The sequence below is a fragment of the Sapajus apella genome, unplaced genomic scaffold, assembly GCF_009761245.1.
Source record: "Sapajus apella isolate SASKATOON/1434 unplaced genomic scaffold, GSC_monkey_1.0 scaffold48, whole genome shotgun sequence".
NCBI classification, from domain to species: domain Eukaryota; kingdom Metazoa; phylum Chordata; class Mammalia; order Primates; family Cebidae; genus Sapajus; species Sapajus apella.
In genome coordinates, this window is record NW_022436988.1 from 16468743 (window position 1) to 16486251 (window position 17509).

At 52.0% G+C, this 17509-nt stretch overlaps 1 protein-coding gene and 1 long non-coding RNA gene across 2 annotated transcripts; one reads left to right on the plus strand and one right to left on the minus strand.

The window, feature by feature from the left end:
- Positions 1-1994: 1994 nt before the first annotated feature.
- Positions 1995-4045, minus strand: LOC116525778. Its single transcript, XR_004257815.1, has 2 exons — positions 3979-4045; positions 1995-3464 (listed from the first exon to the last, which is right to left on the minus strand). It is a non-coding gene; the product is annotated as an uncharacterized LOC116525778 (long non-coding RNA).
- Positions 4046-4127: 82 nt separating this feature from the next.
- On the plus strand, positions 4128-17220 carry CACNG1 (calcium voltage-gated channel auxiliary subunit gamma 1). The gene is made up of 4 exons (XM_032241936.1): positions 4128-4475; positions 13781-13855; positions 15492-15629; positions 16421-17220. The coding sequence occupies exons 1-4, from the start codon at positions 4247-4249 to the stop codon at positions 16645-16647; spliced, it is 669 nt and encodes a 222-aa protein (XP_032097827.1). The 5' UTR covers positions 4128-4246; the 3' UTR covers positions 16648-17220.
- The last annotated feature ends 289 nt before the right edge of the window (positions 17221-17509 follow it).

Sequence of the window (17509 nt, forward strand, 5' to 3'; positions counted from 1 at the left end):
TCCCAATTCCTGCATGCCCTCTGCACCATGACACCTGTTCTACAACCTTGCCAAGCCTCCAGGTCTTGGCCCCTCCATCTTCTCCCAATCGCAATGCTTCCTGGTTTCAGGGCCATCCTAAAGTCCAGAACACGGCGAGGCCTTTGCCAACATCTCAGTTCCCTCGGGCTCTTCTCCTTCTACCTTTTGTCTCCTGGAAGATCCCCAACCCTCTTCCAATCTTACCTTTCAGATTTTCTCCATCTCTGCAGCTGAGCCGCATGGTAACATCAGAGAAAATCAAGTGATTTGTAAATTGGTGCCTGCAGGAGGCAGAATGGTGACTCCCTGAGATGTCCACATCCTAATCCCTGGAACCTGTGAATATGTGGCCTTACATGACAAAAAGGACTTGGAGGGCATGATTAAATTAAGAACTTCAGATGCTCGGATTATCCTGGATTATGTGGGCGGGCCCAGATAGAAGGACAGAGTCCCTGTAAGGGAAAGAGGGGGCAGGAGGGTCTGAGGAGGGCTGGGAGCCACCTCGCCTGGCCTGCTTCCCCTTTTTCTTTAAATTGCCACTTTTTACTTTGACCTTCCCCTAAAGAAATAATATTAATGATATCGTTCAGATCCTCATGAAAAGAAGTATGAAAATCTTTAGGCCGGGTGCAGTGGCTCACACCTGTAATCACAGCACTTTGGGAGGCCAAGAAGGATGGGAAGCTAAGGCGGATGGATCACTTGAGGTCAAAAGTTCAAGACCAGCCTGGCCAACATGGTGAAACCCCATCTTTACTAATTCTGTGTCTTGGGAAGGACCCAGTGGGAAGTAACTGAATTATGGGGTGAGTCTTTCCTCTGCTGTTATGATAGTGAATAACTCTCACAAGATCTGATGGTCTTATGAAGGGAAGTTCCCTGCACATGCTCTCTTGCCTGGCGCCACGTAAGACGTGGTCTTTGCTCCTTCTTCACCTTCCGCCATGATTGTGAGGCCTCCCCAGCCATGTGGAACTGTGAGTCCATTAAACCTCCTTCCTTTATAAATTATCAGTCTCAGGCACGTCTTTATTAGCAGTGTGTGAACAGACTAATACAGCCACTGCCACCATCACAAGGATCCCACCCTCTGAGCTCATTTAATTACCTCCCGAAGACCCCATCTCTAAACACCATCACACTAGGGGTTAGGGCTTCAACATATGAACTTGGGGGAAACACGATTCAGCCCATGGCGCCTACCGTGGCTAAGCTGGTCCAAGGCACTCCCTCCAGCCCTTCCATCCCCTCCGCAGCCAGGCCAGTGGCCCTCATTTCACAAAGGGCGGCTTAGAAAGGCTCATGGCTTGCTGGAAGCCGCACAGCTGGAGACAGGCAGTGCGGGGATCTGCTTGGGGCTGGCTCCATCACCCACTAGCTTGGTCTCCCTCTCACATGCTGCCCCGTGAGATGCGCCCCTTCCTGTTGCCCTGGAAAGGGTGAGGACATGGATGTCGCCCTGCTCAACTCCCAGAAAATGCCTGTGACTACTGAAGTCCCTTCCTGGCCCTGCCAGGCCCTTGGGGGACCAGGCAGGCAGCCCAGCAGTGCCTCTGTGAGCAGAAAAGGCGTCTTTGAAGGAGCTTTCAGTAAACAGGGAAGAGAGCGTGGACTTGCCTGCAGCAGCTGCAGCTGCCGGCCTCGTGGTGTGATTTACACAAAGATGACTTCAAAAGGAAGAGGCCATCAATCTTTCATGCTTTCACTGCACTGGGGCGGGGGACTCTGGACCCCCGCGTGGGGCACAAACCTGCCCCCACCGAGGGAAAGAGCAGCAGAGGTTGTCGGTGGCTGCCCCTGCCAAGGCTTGCATCTTTGATGGGCCTGCCACGTCTCCATGGCTGGCGCTGGTGTACTCCATGGGCTGAGCCCACTCAGGCTGCTTTCCGAGGCTGTCAGAGGCTCTTGGCACAGAAAATCTTAGGGCATCCCCCCGCCACCACCACACCAGGAAATTCAAAAGACACTTATTCTCCGAGTGACACTGTATTTACTTGTAATGCTAAAATTAAATAGCTTCTTTCGAGATATTTTGTCTTAAAACACTGGAACCTTTTTTTGGCTCCCTGGTTACTGCTTTGCTGGGGTGCCTGGCACTCAGTAGGTCTGTTCAAGCTGTCCAGCACCCCCTGAGGTCCCCAGGTACCAGGGTCCTGAAGCTGGGCCCCCACAAGCAGCGTGAGAGGGCTGAAAAGCTGTGACCATATCCCAGCTTCTGGGAGTTCCCCATGGAGACAGTCCACCCACCTGGAGACAGGCAGTTCCTCCGCGAGCTGAGGCAGGGGCGGCGGCAGGTGTCAGCAGTCAGTCAGCCATCAGTCAGTTGTGATGGATTAGCGCCCACTGGGAACACAGAGGTGGGGGGGGCAGGGAGGAAGGGGGCAGAGATAAGAACAGTGGGGAGAAAAGCTCTCGGGAGATCGTAATCTGGATGAGAGACTGATTTTTAAAATATGAAAGTTTGGATGGAACTGCCATAACCACAAGCCGGTGGCTGGAGACACGAGGGTTCTGCTCATCCCTGGGGCTGTTCACCAAGTGGCCCTGGCTTGTCACATCTCCTCTCTGGGCTGCAGATTCCTAATCTGTCACAGTAGATCTTGAAGCTTCTTCCCAGTTCAAACCATGGGTTAAGACTGAGTTCTGGGTTCTGAAACCTGGCTTCCTCATTTTCCCGCTGTGTGACCTTGGACAAGTAGCGTCATGTCTCTGAGCTTCCTTGTCCTTATCTGTGAAATGCAGTAAGAGTTGTAGCTCCCTTGTGGATTGGTGTGGAGAATAACTGTGATGCTGAGGGAAGGCTTAGCAGAGTGCCTGGTCCATAGGAAGCCCTCGCTGAAGATGAGCCATTGCTACTATCATCGCCATGAACTTTCTGGGATTCCAAGACGGGAGGCTGGAACGTTTCTGTCCACATGTGGAGAGTCTCTGTAAACCGTGTCAATCTGAGGCCAGGATTTTGAAACTCAAGGCCCCAGCCATCTCAGGAGGCTGTTCCTGGTCATGCATCAGCCTCTCAGCTAGACCAAAAAGGGCTACCCGGTGAGCTGAGAAAGAAGAGACGGCACAACCCCGGAGGGATGTAGGGGCCAGAGCCTTGGGGACCCCTGGAGGGAAGCCAGGCTCACAGGAACCTGGGACCCAGGCTTTCTATGTCCTCTGCCATGTCTAAGCACTCACAAGCCTCCTAATTATCCCCCGTAAATCAACCTATTTGTTCTTTTTTACTCACACACTTATTTTGCAAATTAAATAAGTGTGTGCAAATTAAATAAAAATCGTTATCACCTGCTGTTAATAGAAGGCAAAACCAAACAGAGTACCCCGAAAACAGAATGACCAAGTCCAACGGGATTCCTCGTCCTCTTCAGGCCGTTCTCTCTTGGTTTCAGGGACACGCTGCGGGCAATACAGACACTGACCCCCAGTACAGCTTTGCTCTGGACCCAGTTCCGGGTATGGAAAGAGAGTTGAGAAGGAAGTGATGTTCTCATGGAGGGGTCAGAGCTAGGAAAGGCCAGGCCTGGGAACCACCGATAATCTTCCCACAGTTTGGGAGAGGCCATGGAGTTTGTGGCTAAAACACTTCCCTAAGAGGAAGACTCCAGAGGTCCTGGATGAGGTCCCTGGGATGTCCCTAAACAGAGTCCTAGGCTCCCCAGATCCCAGGATGAAGACCTACTCACTGCCCCGCTGGTGACAGACTTGTCCCGTGGGAGCCCAGGAGGGCCAGGCAGCCTGCAGCTCTGGTCTCCTCCCCTGCCCTGGGCTGCCCTTTCCCATCAGCCCAGAGCAGGCAGGTCCCCACCCCCAGCCCCTGCTGCCCACTCCCTCCCAATTCAGACACCCTGAGCTGCTACTCCGTAGAGGCCTCAATCTACCACCCAGAGCCTTCTCTCCTTGACCCCCTACCAGGGTACTTCTGGCTCCCAGAGGGACAGAAACCCCTGAAACCTGAGCAGAAGCTGTCCTCGATGCCACGCCTGGAGACGGGCATTAATAGCAGCCTCCCTCAGGCCCCTGACACGTCTGGGCAGCTGCTCAGCATGTCCAGCGTCCCTCAGCCGCAAGGCCAGCCCACTCTGGCTCAGCCAGGCCACACTAAACTTAGCGGCCACTCCCAGCTCAACAGCCGCTGCCACCCCCCCAGCTCGGCTGTCACCTGCCCTAGGAGACGCAGCCACCGGACCCTGCCCAGGGCACCCACGCCTCGGCGACCACCATGTCCCAGACCAAAATGCTGAAGGTCCGCGTGACCCTCTTCTGCATCCTGGCGGGCATCGTGCTGGCCACGACGGCCGTGGTCACCGACCACTGGGCTGTGCTGAGCCCCCACCTGGAGCACCACAACACCACCTGCGAGGCGGCCCACTTCGGCCTCTGGCGGATCTGTACCAAGCGCATCCCCATGGACGACAGCAAGACCTGCGGGCCCATCACCCTGCCCGGGGGTAACGTACCCAGCCTCCCTCCCAATCCCCACCTCCCGCCCTTCCCCATCTTTCCCCAGCAAAGTTGCCCACGCGAAGGAAGGCAGGTTTGTCTGCCTAGAACAGGGCAGCCACCCAGCCCTTTCTGCCCAGGGAAGACAATCTGAATCGCATGTGCTGTGCTGGTGGCCGGAGCTGGGTTATAAGACGAGGGCGCTTGTCCCAGCTATTTCTGTCTGGCTGGACCTTGGGGCTTTTCGCCCAGAGCAGACAGCTGAGCAGGCTCAAGAAAGGGACTTTGGCTCTACCAGCCCGGGGGCTTCTGGGCCCCACCTGATCACTCCCTCCCTGCCACGACAGGCTGAGTGGCTCTGTGTGCTCAAGCTGGGGGCACCTATCAGGCTGGCGGGGTCGTTCCTGGACTTGAGGCAGGAGAGGAGACTAGACAGGTGAATTTGCAGGGTCCTGTGCTGAATGAAAGTGCAGGGTTCCCTGCTCCAAATTACCGAGGATTTCAAGGCAGTGACAGCAGGGCATGAAACTAAGCATGGACCCTTGCGGGCCCTGGGCCTGGGGCAGCTGCACAGGTTGAATGTCTATGAAGCAGGACATGGCTGTGGGTGAGCCACCTTCCCCCTACCTTCTTTTTCTTGAGAAAGAGTTTCGCTCTGTTCCCTGGGCTGGAGTGTGGTGGTGCGATCTCGGCTCACTGCAACTTCTGCCTCCTGGGGTCAAGCGAGTCTCCTGCCTCAGCTTCCCCAGTAGCTGGGATTACAGGCAGGTGCCACCACACCAGCCTAAGTTTTGTATTTTTAGTAGAGACAGAGTTTCGCCATGTTGGCCAGGCTGGTCTTGAACTCCTGACTGCAAGCAATCCGCCCACCTTGGCCTCCCACAGTGCTGGGATGAGGCATGAGCCACCGTGCCCAGCCTCCACCCACACTTTTGTCAGGACTTCAGTCCTCTGTGCCTCCTCCCTTAGCTCAGACCCTGTCAGCATTTTAAAAGACCATGTCAAAGCATTTTCCTCACCCTGTCATTTAAGCATATTCCTCAATTTCCTACCATGTGACCAAACCACATGTCAAAGGTAAGCTCCTTTTCAGGAGTACCTGGTATTTGCGTGGCCAGCCTCTATTCTGCAAATGCGGAGGCCTCTGGATTCAATACAGCACTTTAGAGGAAAGAGGGCTACATGGAGACCAGGCAGCCAGGGATCTTGTCACCATTGCCTACCACCCTCCAAATGACCCTCCAGGGAGGACGAAGCTCATCTCAGCCTCGGCTTCTTCCTCTATAAAATATGGGACTGACTCTCAGCAACATAAGATCCCTTCCCGGGCTTACGGACGCCCATCCACGGTGGCAGTGGAGCAGGGTGATGTCAGTGTGATGTCCCACCTGGCTTTCAGGATTATTCCATCTTTTATCAGACTGGATGTTCCTTGACACCTGTCCTTCAAGGACACTCAGGCTGAGTCCCCAAAGATCTTGCAGTCTGTTTGTGGGTCAGAGAGCCCAGACCCCATCCTCCCATGTCTCTGCTCCCTCTTCCTTCCCTCTTGCTTGCTCCAGAGATCCCCTCCCTTGCTCACCCCAACTGGGCACCCAGAAGACTCGTAGGTACCCAGCTATTGTAGAAACACCAAGTCCCGGTGCTGAGGGTGACAGGTGTGAGCATGTGCTTGCAGGGTATCGCATAGCCCGGATGCCCATGTCCCTTGGCCACTGCTGAGCACACCCGTAAACAGGCACAGCCTCCAGCCAACTCCCCTGGGCAGGGCAGGGCAGGGCAGGGCGAGTAGCTTCTTCAGGGACCATGCACAGAGACGTGCTGTTACAGTCCTGTTCACCCGTCTCTGGAACCATCTGCATTTTAAAGTCAGAGAAGAGGGCTGGGCAGTGAACAGAGTCCACACAAGGAAGAGACAGGCTGGTGAGAGGTGACTGGACCAATCACAGGGGGGCAACAGGCTGGGAGAGGTTAGTGGACCAATCACAGGGGGGCAACAGGCTGGTGAGAGGTGACTGGACCAATCACAGGGGGGCAACAGGCTGGGAGAGGTTTGTGGACCAATCACAGTGGGGCAACAGGCTGGTGAGAGGTGACTGGACCAATCACAGGGGCCAACAGGCTGATAAGAGGTGACTGGACCAATCACAGGGGGGCAACAGGCTGGCAAGAGGTGACTGGACCAATCACAAGGGACCAACAGGCTAGTGAGAGGTGACTGGACCAATCACAGGGGGCCAACAGGCCGGTGAGAGGTGACTGGACCAATCATAGGGGGGCAGCATGCTAGTGAGAGGTGACTGGACCAATCATAGGGGGGCAGCATGCTAGTGAGAGGTGACTGGACCAATCTCAGGGAACCAACAGGCATTGCTTGAGCTTGAGCCTGACCAGGATCTACCTCTTTGCCTTCTTAGCCTAACCAGCCATGAACCATACCTCCCATGCTTGTGACACAGCACTACCTTTCCCTCAGTAATCTTCCAAAGTATGTTCTTGCCTTTTTACCTCTCTTTTCTGTGCAAATGGACATCTTTCTCTTTCCCTATCTGCCCTTCTTGTGCTCCCTGGGACCACTCTTCTCTAGAGGGAGGAAGTGAGTTCATATGTGGCCTCTCAATTAACAACAACAATAATAATGGCACATACATGTAACCCTATGTGCCAAATATTGTAGTAAATGCTTTACATGTATTAACTTCTAATGACATTGGGGGAAAAAATGATGGAGAAAGAACCTCCAAAAATCTTCTTCTCCATAAAAGCAATGAGATTGCTGGCAGAAATGGTCAGAATTAGCCTTTTCAGAACTCTGAAAATTAATCAGTCTTGTAGCAATCCAGCAAGAAAAATGGGTAAATCTCGGGACCAGTGAGTTCTGTGGTGTTTTAACTTGCCCTGTTCTTTTCCATTTCCCAGCTCTGTAGTAACCCTGCAAACCAACATTCCATAATCAGTGAAAACCAGCATCCCACTAGCCTCTGGAGGGGAGAGAATGGGGTTGGATCAAAGGCGCATTCCCAGAGAATTGTCATTATGTGACTTGTCTGGTGATTCCCTGAAAATCCTTGCTTGAGAAGCTGTTTCTTTTTTATCTGACTCTGAGCTCATGAGTGCAAATAGTCAATAATTAGAGATGATTGCTCAACATCATGGCTGCCTGAGGCAGTAGATAATAGTTGGGCAAAACAATAGGCCAATCAAGAAACTGGAGACTGAGATGTCCATAGGTTGCTTTGAAAAGCTTCAACATATTCCTGGGAATCTAGGAGGCCATGTGCATAAACAGTGCTATGTGCATGCTAGGGAAAGACTTGAGAAGGCCCTAAGCACTCACCTCTGCCTTGTTGTGAGGCTCTGTTCAAACAGAAAGTGAAGGCTAAGGCAGAGATGTGGGTGGCTTAGCTGAGTGTGAAAGTCATATGCACAGAGCCCCTCAGTAAAGACTGGGAGAGGTATTGTTTATAAGCATTTTAGGAAATTTCTAACTGGCCACTAAGGTAATTGAACAGGGATTTGAGTGGTCACAGATGACAACACAGACTTTACCATATTAGTTCAAAAAAGTCACTAAACAAACAACAGGAACAAATCCTCAAGAAGTGGGAACAACTGATTTCCAGAGTTGCCACATTATATTGTTTAAAAACTACTGGCTGGGTGTGCTGGCTCACTCCTGTAATCCCAGCACTTTCGGAGGCCGAGGTGAGAGGATTGCTTGAGGCCAGGGGTTTGAGATCAACCTGAGCAATATAGTGAGACCCTGTCTCTACCAAAAAAAAAAAAAAAAAAAAAAAAACCCACAAAATAGCCAGGAATGGTGGCATGTGCCTGTAATTCTAGCTATTCCCAAGGCTTAGGTGAGGAAATTGTTTGATCCCAGGAGCTAGAGACTACAGTGAGCTGTGATCATGCCACTGCACTCCAGTCTGGGTGACAGAGCAAGACTCTGTCTCTAAATAAATAAATATACACATAAATAATACAAGACATGCAAAGAGCCAAACTGATATGGATCATATATGGGGCAGAGAGAAATTAATAGATCCCTAAGGAAGCCAGATATTGGGCTTATTAGACAAAGAATTTAAATCAGCTATTGTAAATATGTCCAAAGAACTTTGAAAAAAAAGTCAAAAGAAAGATGAAAATGATGTATCATGAAATAGAAACTATCAATAAAGAGACAGAAGTTACTTTTTAAAGAATCAAATAGTAATTCTGGAGTTGAAAAGTACAATAACTGAAATGAAAGATTTACTAGAGGGGCTCAATAGCATATCCGAGCAGGCAAAAGAATCAATGACCTTGAAGATAAGGCAGTTGAGATTAGCCAGTCTGGGGAACAGACAGAAAAAAAGAATAAAGAAAAGTGACGAGAGCCTCAGACACTTGTGGGACACCATCAAGTGCATAAAGGGAGTGCCAGAAGGAGAGTGAAAGAGAGAACAGAGCCAAAAAGGTACATGAAAAATAACGTGCATGTGCTTCCCAGATTGGATGCAAAACGTTAAAAATCTACAAATGTATGAAGCTCAATGAACTTCAGGTAGAATAAACTCTAAGGGATCCACATTAGACCATCAAAATCAAACTGTTAAAAGACAGAGACAGAGAATCATAAAAAACGGAAAGAAGCAACTCATCACATACAAGGAATCCTTAACAAGATGAACAGCCAATTTCCCCCCAGATCTATGGAAGCCAGAAGGTGGTGGGATGACATACATATATTAGCTCATCTAATCCTCACAAAAACCTTCATGAAGTCCATACTATTATCATCATTCCAATCTTACAGATAAAGAAAATGAAGCACTGGGAGGTTGAGATATTTGACCAAGGTGACACAGGTAATGAGCAGAGCAACCAGGACTCACATTCAGACATTTACCGCTAACATTCAGCTTTTTAGTCAATACATTAACTACTTTACAACAACCCAGTGAGTAGGTTCTCATTCTACAGGTGGTTCTTATTCTGCAGGTAGTTACACTAAGGCTGAACACAGCCTTCCCCAGGCTAACTAGCTAACAAGCAGAAGAAGTTCGCCACCCAAGTCTTGAATCTAGAGTCTCCTTTCTCTCCAGTTCCTTCCCACACCCTCTATTGTGCATATAAACACAGGTCCTAAAAGCTCTGACCCAAGTGAACAGAGTCCAGCTTTTGACCTGGCATAGTTTGAGGGCAGCTGGGCCAGGAGCTGGTGCAGTGGAGGAGACTTCTCAAGGTCCCCTTTAGCCTTAGAATGTTGGAGGCTCAGTGGGAAAGCATTGTCTAATTTTTCTACTGTCCCCCAAAGAGTCTTAGAAGGACTTCCATGTACACGACCAACATCTAAGATCAATTATAATGCCTCCAGAATGAGGATAGTAGAGGCCTCTGCCATTGTCGGGAGACACCGGAGGCAGGCTGCCCCAAGGTGCACTTCGCCTAGTGCCCTATCTTCCCTAGTGGTCCATCTTCTCTCAGTGCAGGAATTGGGACTGCATGAAAGAGCATGATATGACCCCAGGAATTTCATCAGCTCCCCTCAACACCCACAGGAGTCCATGCCGGAGGCCTAGGCCAAAGCCAGCTTCCCCCACGGAAGAGCAGTGCTCTGAAGATCCAGGGTCAGGTGTTGGAGATTTCTCCAGCCCATTTTATAAAATTCCTCAATCAGAGGTGTGGGAGGAGACACAGCCCAGAGAAACCACTGTCAGGAGCGGAGAGAACTTATTTTACTCAAAGGCTAAACACCACACTAGCATCAATGCCAGCCAGAGGCGTCCTTGCATCCCTGGAGAACCAGTTCCCTTGGATCTGGACAAATCCACAAAGTCTTTGAACATATTAAAGTCTCCATGGACTGTCACTTGCTGCACTGATACATTCTCAGTGATAACCCAGGGCATCCCCTAATCCTACCAGCTGTTCCAACTATCACAAAAAGATCCCTATTAACTCAAGCTCCGCTTGGAGCTAAATGTGGCTTCTGCTCTAATTCTTTGAAACTGGCACACTAGACATGGCTCTGCGCAGTTACTAACACCCTCAACCAGAACGCTTGGCTAGCCAGACTATTCCATCCCCCAGTCAAGCCTGAGAGCTTTCACCATATTTTTAAGAAATACCGCATTTAATATTTTTAGACCACTGAGTCTTATGGAAATAAGAACATTGACCTCAGCATAAACCATTTGCAGAGACAAAGGAGACTGGCAGAGCCTCAGAGTTCCCAACACCCAGATCATCCGGCTTTGGAACCTCTGCTGACTTAGCCAGAAGCAAAGCTGCAATCCCTGATCTTTGTGCAGGTGTTATGACAGCCAGGGCAGGCGGGCAGGGAGGGACATCCCAGAGGCAGAGGTGGGAAGGCTCAGGGTCTGCACAGGACCGTCACTGTCCCTCTCCTCTTGACCCGTGACTAAGGTAGGTCCACCTCGGATGTACTTCCTCTTTAAGTTTCCCTGGATGCTCAGTTTCCCAAATAATATCCACCTGGACCCAGGGACAAGGCAGGAAGGGAAGGGGCTCATAGCAGGGTCTGTTCATCTGAACAGGACCCTGCGCCCTCTTAAGTGACATGGGCAGATGTCTGGCCTAATTTGTCCTGAATGAGGCCTGGGTCTGACGTGTCCCCACTGCTACAGGGGCCATCACAAACCATGAAAGGGTTTACGGTCTCCAATGGGCAGCCACATAGCCCAGGAGTGGATGCTTCTCCCAGGTTCAGGGCAGGAGACACTGGCCTTTTTCATGTGCTAAGCCCAAGAGAGGGGACAGGGTCAGCCCATCCATCCTCAGGCCCCCAGTTCAGCCACGTAAGAGTGAAGCTGAGGCTTCTTGAGGCCCTGAGAAGGAATCCTACCCACTGGGAACCCTCTCCCCGCATTGGAGGACACTTAATGGAGGAGAGGGAGGGGGAACATTGTACCTGGGCCACTGAAAGAAAGCATCCCCTGAAAAGCTCACAGCCTGGCTCCTGCAGACACGGAGCCTACTCCTGTGTCTGAGTTAAGATCGTTTCTATCCAAGCAGCCAGCAGCCAGATGGAGCCTGGCGTTTATCTGGTGGGGATTTGGCAAGCCAAATGCTACCTGTACGAGAACCCCCTCAGCTACCCAGCAGGTGTGAACAGCTGTGCCCCAGCGAGGCACTCCGTGGCCCTCATCTCAGGCCCTCCATGAGGAAGGATTTTAACTGACGGCTTTCCAGCAGTCGGGGAGGCAGCTGAGTGTGAAATACACTTGAATTCAGTCAATTCTGACAACTGAAATTGGCCCTTAAAGAATGAAACAGAAACGTTTCTTTGTCCAGAGTGAGACACGTGGAGACTTATGACATAGCACGGGCCATTTTGAAGCAGTGACTCCAGGGATCTATAGCTAATAATCCAACAAATAGAAGAGGGCCGCAGCATGCTTTAAAATAGCACCGGATGCAGAGAGAGAAGAGCAGAGCACCAATTCTGACATCACCAACAGCAGTCAGACACCCCAGGTAACCGGTTCAAAAGGAAAGTGATTTAAATATAGAAGTGCACAGAGAGGGCTGTTTCTGCCAGGAACGTTTATTGCTGCTAAACCAGATCCCATCTCCAGGGGTCATTTCCTTCCTCAACCTCATGAGAGGCAGCAGCCCTGACTTTTGTGGGAAGGAGGGGAATGGTACAAGACCACAGGCTTCAGGAGCAAGATGATTTAGGTCAGATTAAATGAAGCCTTCATCCCAAAGAAAAGCCTTGGTAGCACTGCAGGTGCATTTCTAGAAAGAACTAGGCATCAACCGCCTTGTGAGCATCTAAATGAGGCCCGGAAGTGAAGAAATGAATGGACAAACTAGACACCATCTAAACTAGAGGAAGAGATATTTTTCTATCTGAGGGCCTCCACAAACAAAAAGCAAACTAATTTAGTTTTTGAAGGAAACATAATATAAAATAACCCATTCATCCACTTCCTAAATCAAGAGCAAAGAAGATAAATTCTATTTAGGAGGAAGTAAGACTGTGCCTTTTTTTTTTTTAGACTGAGTCTCACTTTGTCACCCAGGCTAGAGCGCAGAGGCACGATCTCAGCGCATTGCAACCTCTGCCTCCCAGGTTGAAGCAATTCTCCTGCTTCAGCCTCCGAGTGGCTGGGATTACAGGCACCTGCCACCAAAGCTGGCTAATTATCATGCTTTTAGTAGAGATGGGGTTTCATCATGTTGGTCAGGCTGGTCTCAAACTCCTAGACTCAAGCGATCTTCCCTCCTCGGCCTCGCAAAGCACTGAGATTACAGGCGTCAGCCACGGCACCCGGCCTGTGCTTTGATTTTATAGTATACCTAGCTATGAGAGAGAGGCTGAAAGAGAAAAATGGAAGTGAAATTATATTTTAAATCAGCATGAATTTCCTTGTGCTGAGCCCTTCCCTTCTCCCTTGCCAAATTCAGATTTGTGTTCCTACTGCCCACAGACTTCCACAGCGTTTACAACGATTGTGAGGTGGGTCTCATCTGGGCTGTCTCACAGAGACCCAGGGCCCAGTGAAACCACCTGATGGTCACATTCAGCCCTCATGGGGGGTTCCACCTGCATCAGGCCATCCAATGGCCACTCAGAAAAGGCCCTTTGCAGGGCACTTTAAGAAGCCTGGAGCAGGGGGTCCTATCCTGGCTGCATCAGAATCTCCCAGAAAGCTTTTGAACAGCACTGCTCCCCAGGTCCCCCCAGGGAATCAGGGCGCGCCTGGATTCTGCTGAGAAACACAGTCCCAGATGTGGGGTTGATCAGGGGATTCTCAGTCTTGGCACTGTTGACGTTTTGGCCTGGATAATTCCATGCTGGGAGGTCCTGTCCTGTGTGTGGTAGGATTTCAGGAGAGTCTGTGGCCTCTACCAACCAGATGCCAGGTGTATCCCTCTCAATACCAGTATGTCCCCAGGCATTGCCCAGTGTCCCCTGGGGGGCAGAGTCAGCCCCATTGGAGACTGCTGATTGGTTCTTTGTTGATTATGCACCCTGAACACCCTGAAAAATGGCTTGAACCTGGGCCTCAGTTACCCCATCTGCCTAATGGGGTGCAAAACCCACATGCCATCTGCCCTGCAGGCTCATCCAGCTTCAGCTCCCTGAAGACCTCCCAGCCTTCTAGGCAACCTCGTTATCCCACTGAGATGTTGCCTAAGGGTCAAAGACAGATGTTTCGGCCCAGATTAGGGATATAGGGAGCAGGGAGCCAGCCAGAGCCCCTGCATGCCCAGCAGAATGGCGCTGTGCTCTCTGCCCGGCCTGTCCTCGCTGCGGGCCCTCCTCTCAACTCACAGGCTGTCTCCTCCTTTGCAGAGAAGAACTGTTCCTACTTCAGGCATTTTAACCCCGGCGAGAGCTCGGAGATCTTCGAATTCACCACTCAGAAGGGTGAGCCTGGGTGGAAAGGGGGCAGAGGTGACAAGAGGGGGCTTTTGTGTTGTGCACCACAGAGTTAGAAAGTCATTCGGGGAGAATGCCTGATGAGAAGCATCCCGCAGTGCATTTGAACAACAGCCTCGTCACCTCCCTGCTCCACAGCCTCGTCACTTCCCTGCTCCACAGCCTCGTCACCTCCCTGCTCCACAGCCTCATCACCTCCCTGCTCTGGAGGCCCTAGGCAGAGTCCCTGCCTCTCCAGTGCCCAGAGTTTCCCTGCCTCGGGGCCAGGGAGCCTCCGTGGAAGCAGCACTTCCTGGCAGGCTCTGACCCAGGGGCAGCTGTTGTGACGGGAGCTGTGGGTGTGGAATGAGTGCTCAGAAGCCCCGTGGTGGCTCTCGATGGAATGTGATAGCATCTGCAGGGACAGTCTCAGTCCCTCCCTCACCTAGAAATCCCTCCCCGAGTAGCAGGAGGGCATGGTGGGCTCTGGGAGCTTTTCAGGATCAACAGAGTTCAGGCACACAGCCACTGCCGGGAGTACAGACCCCAGCATGCCCGCGCCCAGACAGCTGCACAGTGTGCGTGGGCAGACACACATGCACACACACACATACACACACACAGAGACACACGTACAATGACATACACAATGACACACACAAGACACACAGACACACTGACACACATGTACACATACAATGACACACAAGCAGTGACACACAGAAACACAATGACACACACAAGACACACACAGGCATACAGAGACAGTGACACACACATACAGTGACACATAAGACACAGAGAGACACACACTGACACACATAATTACACACACAAGACAGACACAGAGACACACACTGACACATACAATGACACACAGTTACACACATATGACATACAGTGATCCACAGGCAATAACACACAATGACACACATACAAGACACAGACACACACAATGACACAAGACACAATGACACACAAGTAATGACGCACGGACACACACTACCATGCAGAGAAACATGTACACACGAGCACGTGCAGACACACATGACACAAGTGACACACACCAACGTACTGACATAGACCCAGATACTAGCACACACAGAGACACATAACACACACATACACTGACACAGGCACACACTAACATACACAGACACTAACATATTCTGACAGATCCTCACACATGTGGCACATACACTAACAGACACACTAACCACACACAGACACGCATACTGCCACACAGACACATGCACACACACACTGCCATGCACACTGGCAGAGCCTCATGTGCACCAGGCTGGGTGACAAGCTGTCCTTTGCTCCTTAACCCCAGGACAGACCCCCCAGCCCCATTGCCTCCGGTCCATCGGAGAAAAGTTTCTGTTCTAGAAAGGTCTCCAGCCACCTGCCTCTTGCCCCTGCCCCATTGGGGACCTTGCAGCCTGGTACTCTGGAAAGACAGGGGTGGAAGAAGCCCTGGGGCAGCCTGGCTTTGCATGGGCCGTAGGGCAGGACTTGGTCCCCAAGGCTGTCAGCTTTCCCACGTGTGAAATGGGAACTGTGGTGCAGGCATTGTCCCTGACCAGCCACGGCGAGAGCTCCCGGGCTGAGGCCGCATGCTTCGTGTCCCTTGTGTTCGCAGAGTACAGCATCTCGGCGGCCGCCATCGCCATCTTCGGCCTTGGCTTCGTCATCCTAGGCAGCCTCTGCGTCCTCCTGTCCCTCCAAAATAAGAGGGACTACCTGCTGCGGCCCGCGTCCATGTTCTACGCCTTTGCAGGTAGACTGGGGGCCCTGCCCAATCTCGGGGCCGGAGGACCATGTCACGGGGATTCTCTGCTCCACTCTCATGCCTACCGAGGGATTTGGGTAGGGAGCATTTCACAGGCTCCATCCCCAACCAGGGGCAAACCTGGCCAGGCCCTCAGCGACTCCAGGTGGGTTAGAGGGAGAGAGAGCTGGGTGGTTTGTCCATTCCTCCCCACAGTCCTCAAGGCCCCGAAGAAACCGCCCAGAGAATGATGGACAAAAGAAGGAAAGAAACGTGGTCACCTTCTTACTTTTTCTTGAGGGACGAGAAAGAGGGTCTCGCTCTGTTCCCCAGGCTGGAGTGCAGTGGCACAATCACAGCTCACTGCAGCCTCAAACTCCTGGGTTCAAGGGTTCCTCCCACTCCAGCCTCCCGAGTAGCTGGGACTGTAGATGTGCACCACCACACTTGGCTAATTTTTTATTTTAACTTTTTGTAGAGACAGAGGTCTCATCACTATGTTGCCCAGGCTGGTCTTAAGCTCCTGGCCTCAAGCGATCCTCACGCCGCAGCCTCCCAAAGTGCTGGGCTTACAGGCATGAGCCACCACACCCGGCCATGTGGCCACCCTTCTGAGGGATACAGGATTGGGTGGTGGGAGGACAAATGGATCCTTCTGCAGGTTCCCAGCTAGAAACTGCCTTGAGGTGGCTTTTCCCCCAAGGCAAGATCACTGCCTCCTCCAAGCACACAGGCCAGGGTGGGGCTGGGGGCAACGGCAGGGGCCCCTCCGTCCCTGAGCGTCTCTGGCTCTGCCCCAGGTCTGTGCATCCTCGTCTCAGTGGAGGTCATGCGGCAGTCGGTGAAGCGCATGATTGACAGTGAGGACACCGTCTGGATCGAGTACTATTACTCCTGGTCCTTCGCCTGCGCCTGCGCCGCCTTCATCCTCCTCTTCCTTGGCGGTGTCACCCTCCTGCTGTTCTCCCTGCCTCGAATGCCCCAGAACCCCTGGGAGTCCTGCATGGACGCTGAGCCTGAGCACTAGGCTTCCTGCAGCCGTGGCGACCCTCAGGCTTCTTCCCCAGGAAGCCAGGTCTCAGCCTGGAACCTTCCAGAGAGGAGGCCTGAGTAATTTTAGCTCCACCCTGCTCCCATCTGCACCCCACCCCCAACCCGTGACAGTCACGGGCTACTTCCTCTCTCTGAGCTCCCCTGGGCTGCCGCAGCCTCCCCTGAGATAGAGCAAAAGGACCTGAGTCCCGACCTGGCCATAGTCGGGGGAGGCAGGGCCAGCAGGTGGACAGGTGTTTGCAGGGACCCAGTGTCCCCTGGAGCTTAGAGGTGTCCCCACTGTACCAGCCTCTGATTAGCTGCCTCCAGTTGTCCTTTATGAACATCGCAGGGACAACCTGTGTTTGCCAGCTCTGGGTGCTCCGTGTAAATAGCCAGCCTTTCTACTCAGCGATACAATGAGGACCAGCCTCTCCTACTCAGTGATAAAACACACCCTCTCTGATGAGCCGAACATCCCCTCCTTGGCTTCCAGGAGCCCTGGGAAGCATTTTTAACTGGGTAGAATCTGACTGTAGCTAGAAATAAAAAGCTCTCAGAAAACTCATGTTTTCCTTGCGCCTCGCGTTGAAATCGCTCAGATTCTCAGCCACATCCCAGGGGCCCCCTGACCCCAAACGAGAAGGGAAAGCAGGTCGCCCGGGTATGCTGAGGACTTTTGTGGGGACAAGAGGGCCACACACGTGGCTTAGAGGCTCTGAATTCCAACTCGTATCTCTAGGCCCTGGGGTTGTTTTCGGGAGAAACTAGAAACCCTCTGATGAAGCAAGGGTGTTAAAAATAGGAGGGGCTATTTCTAGAGCCTGCCACGGACGCACCTGGTGCCAACGCAGCGC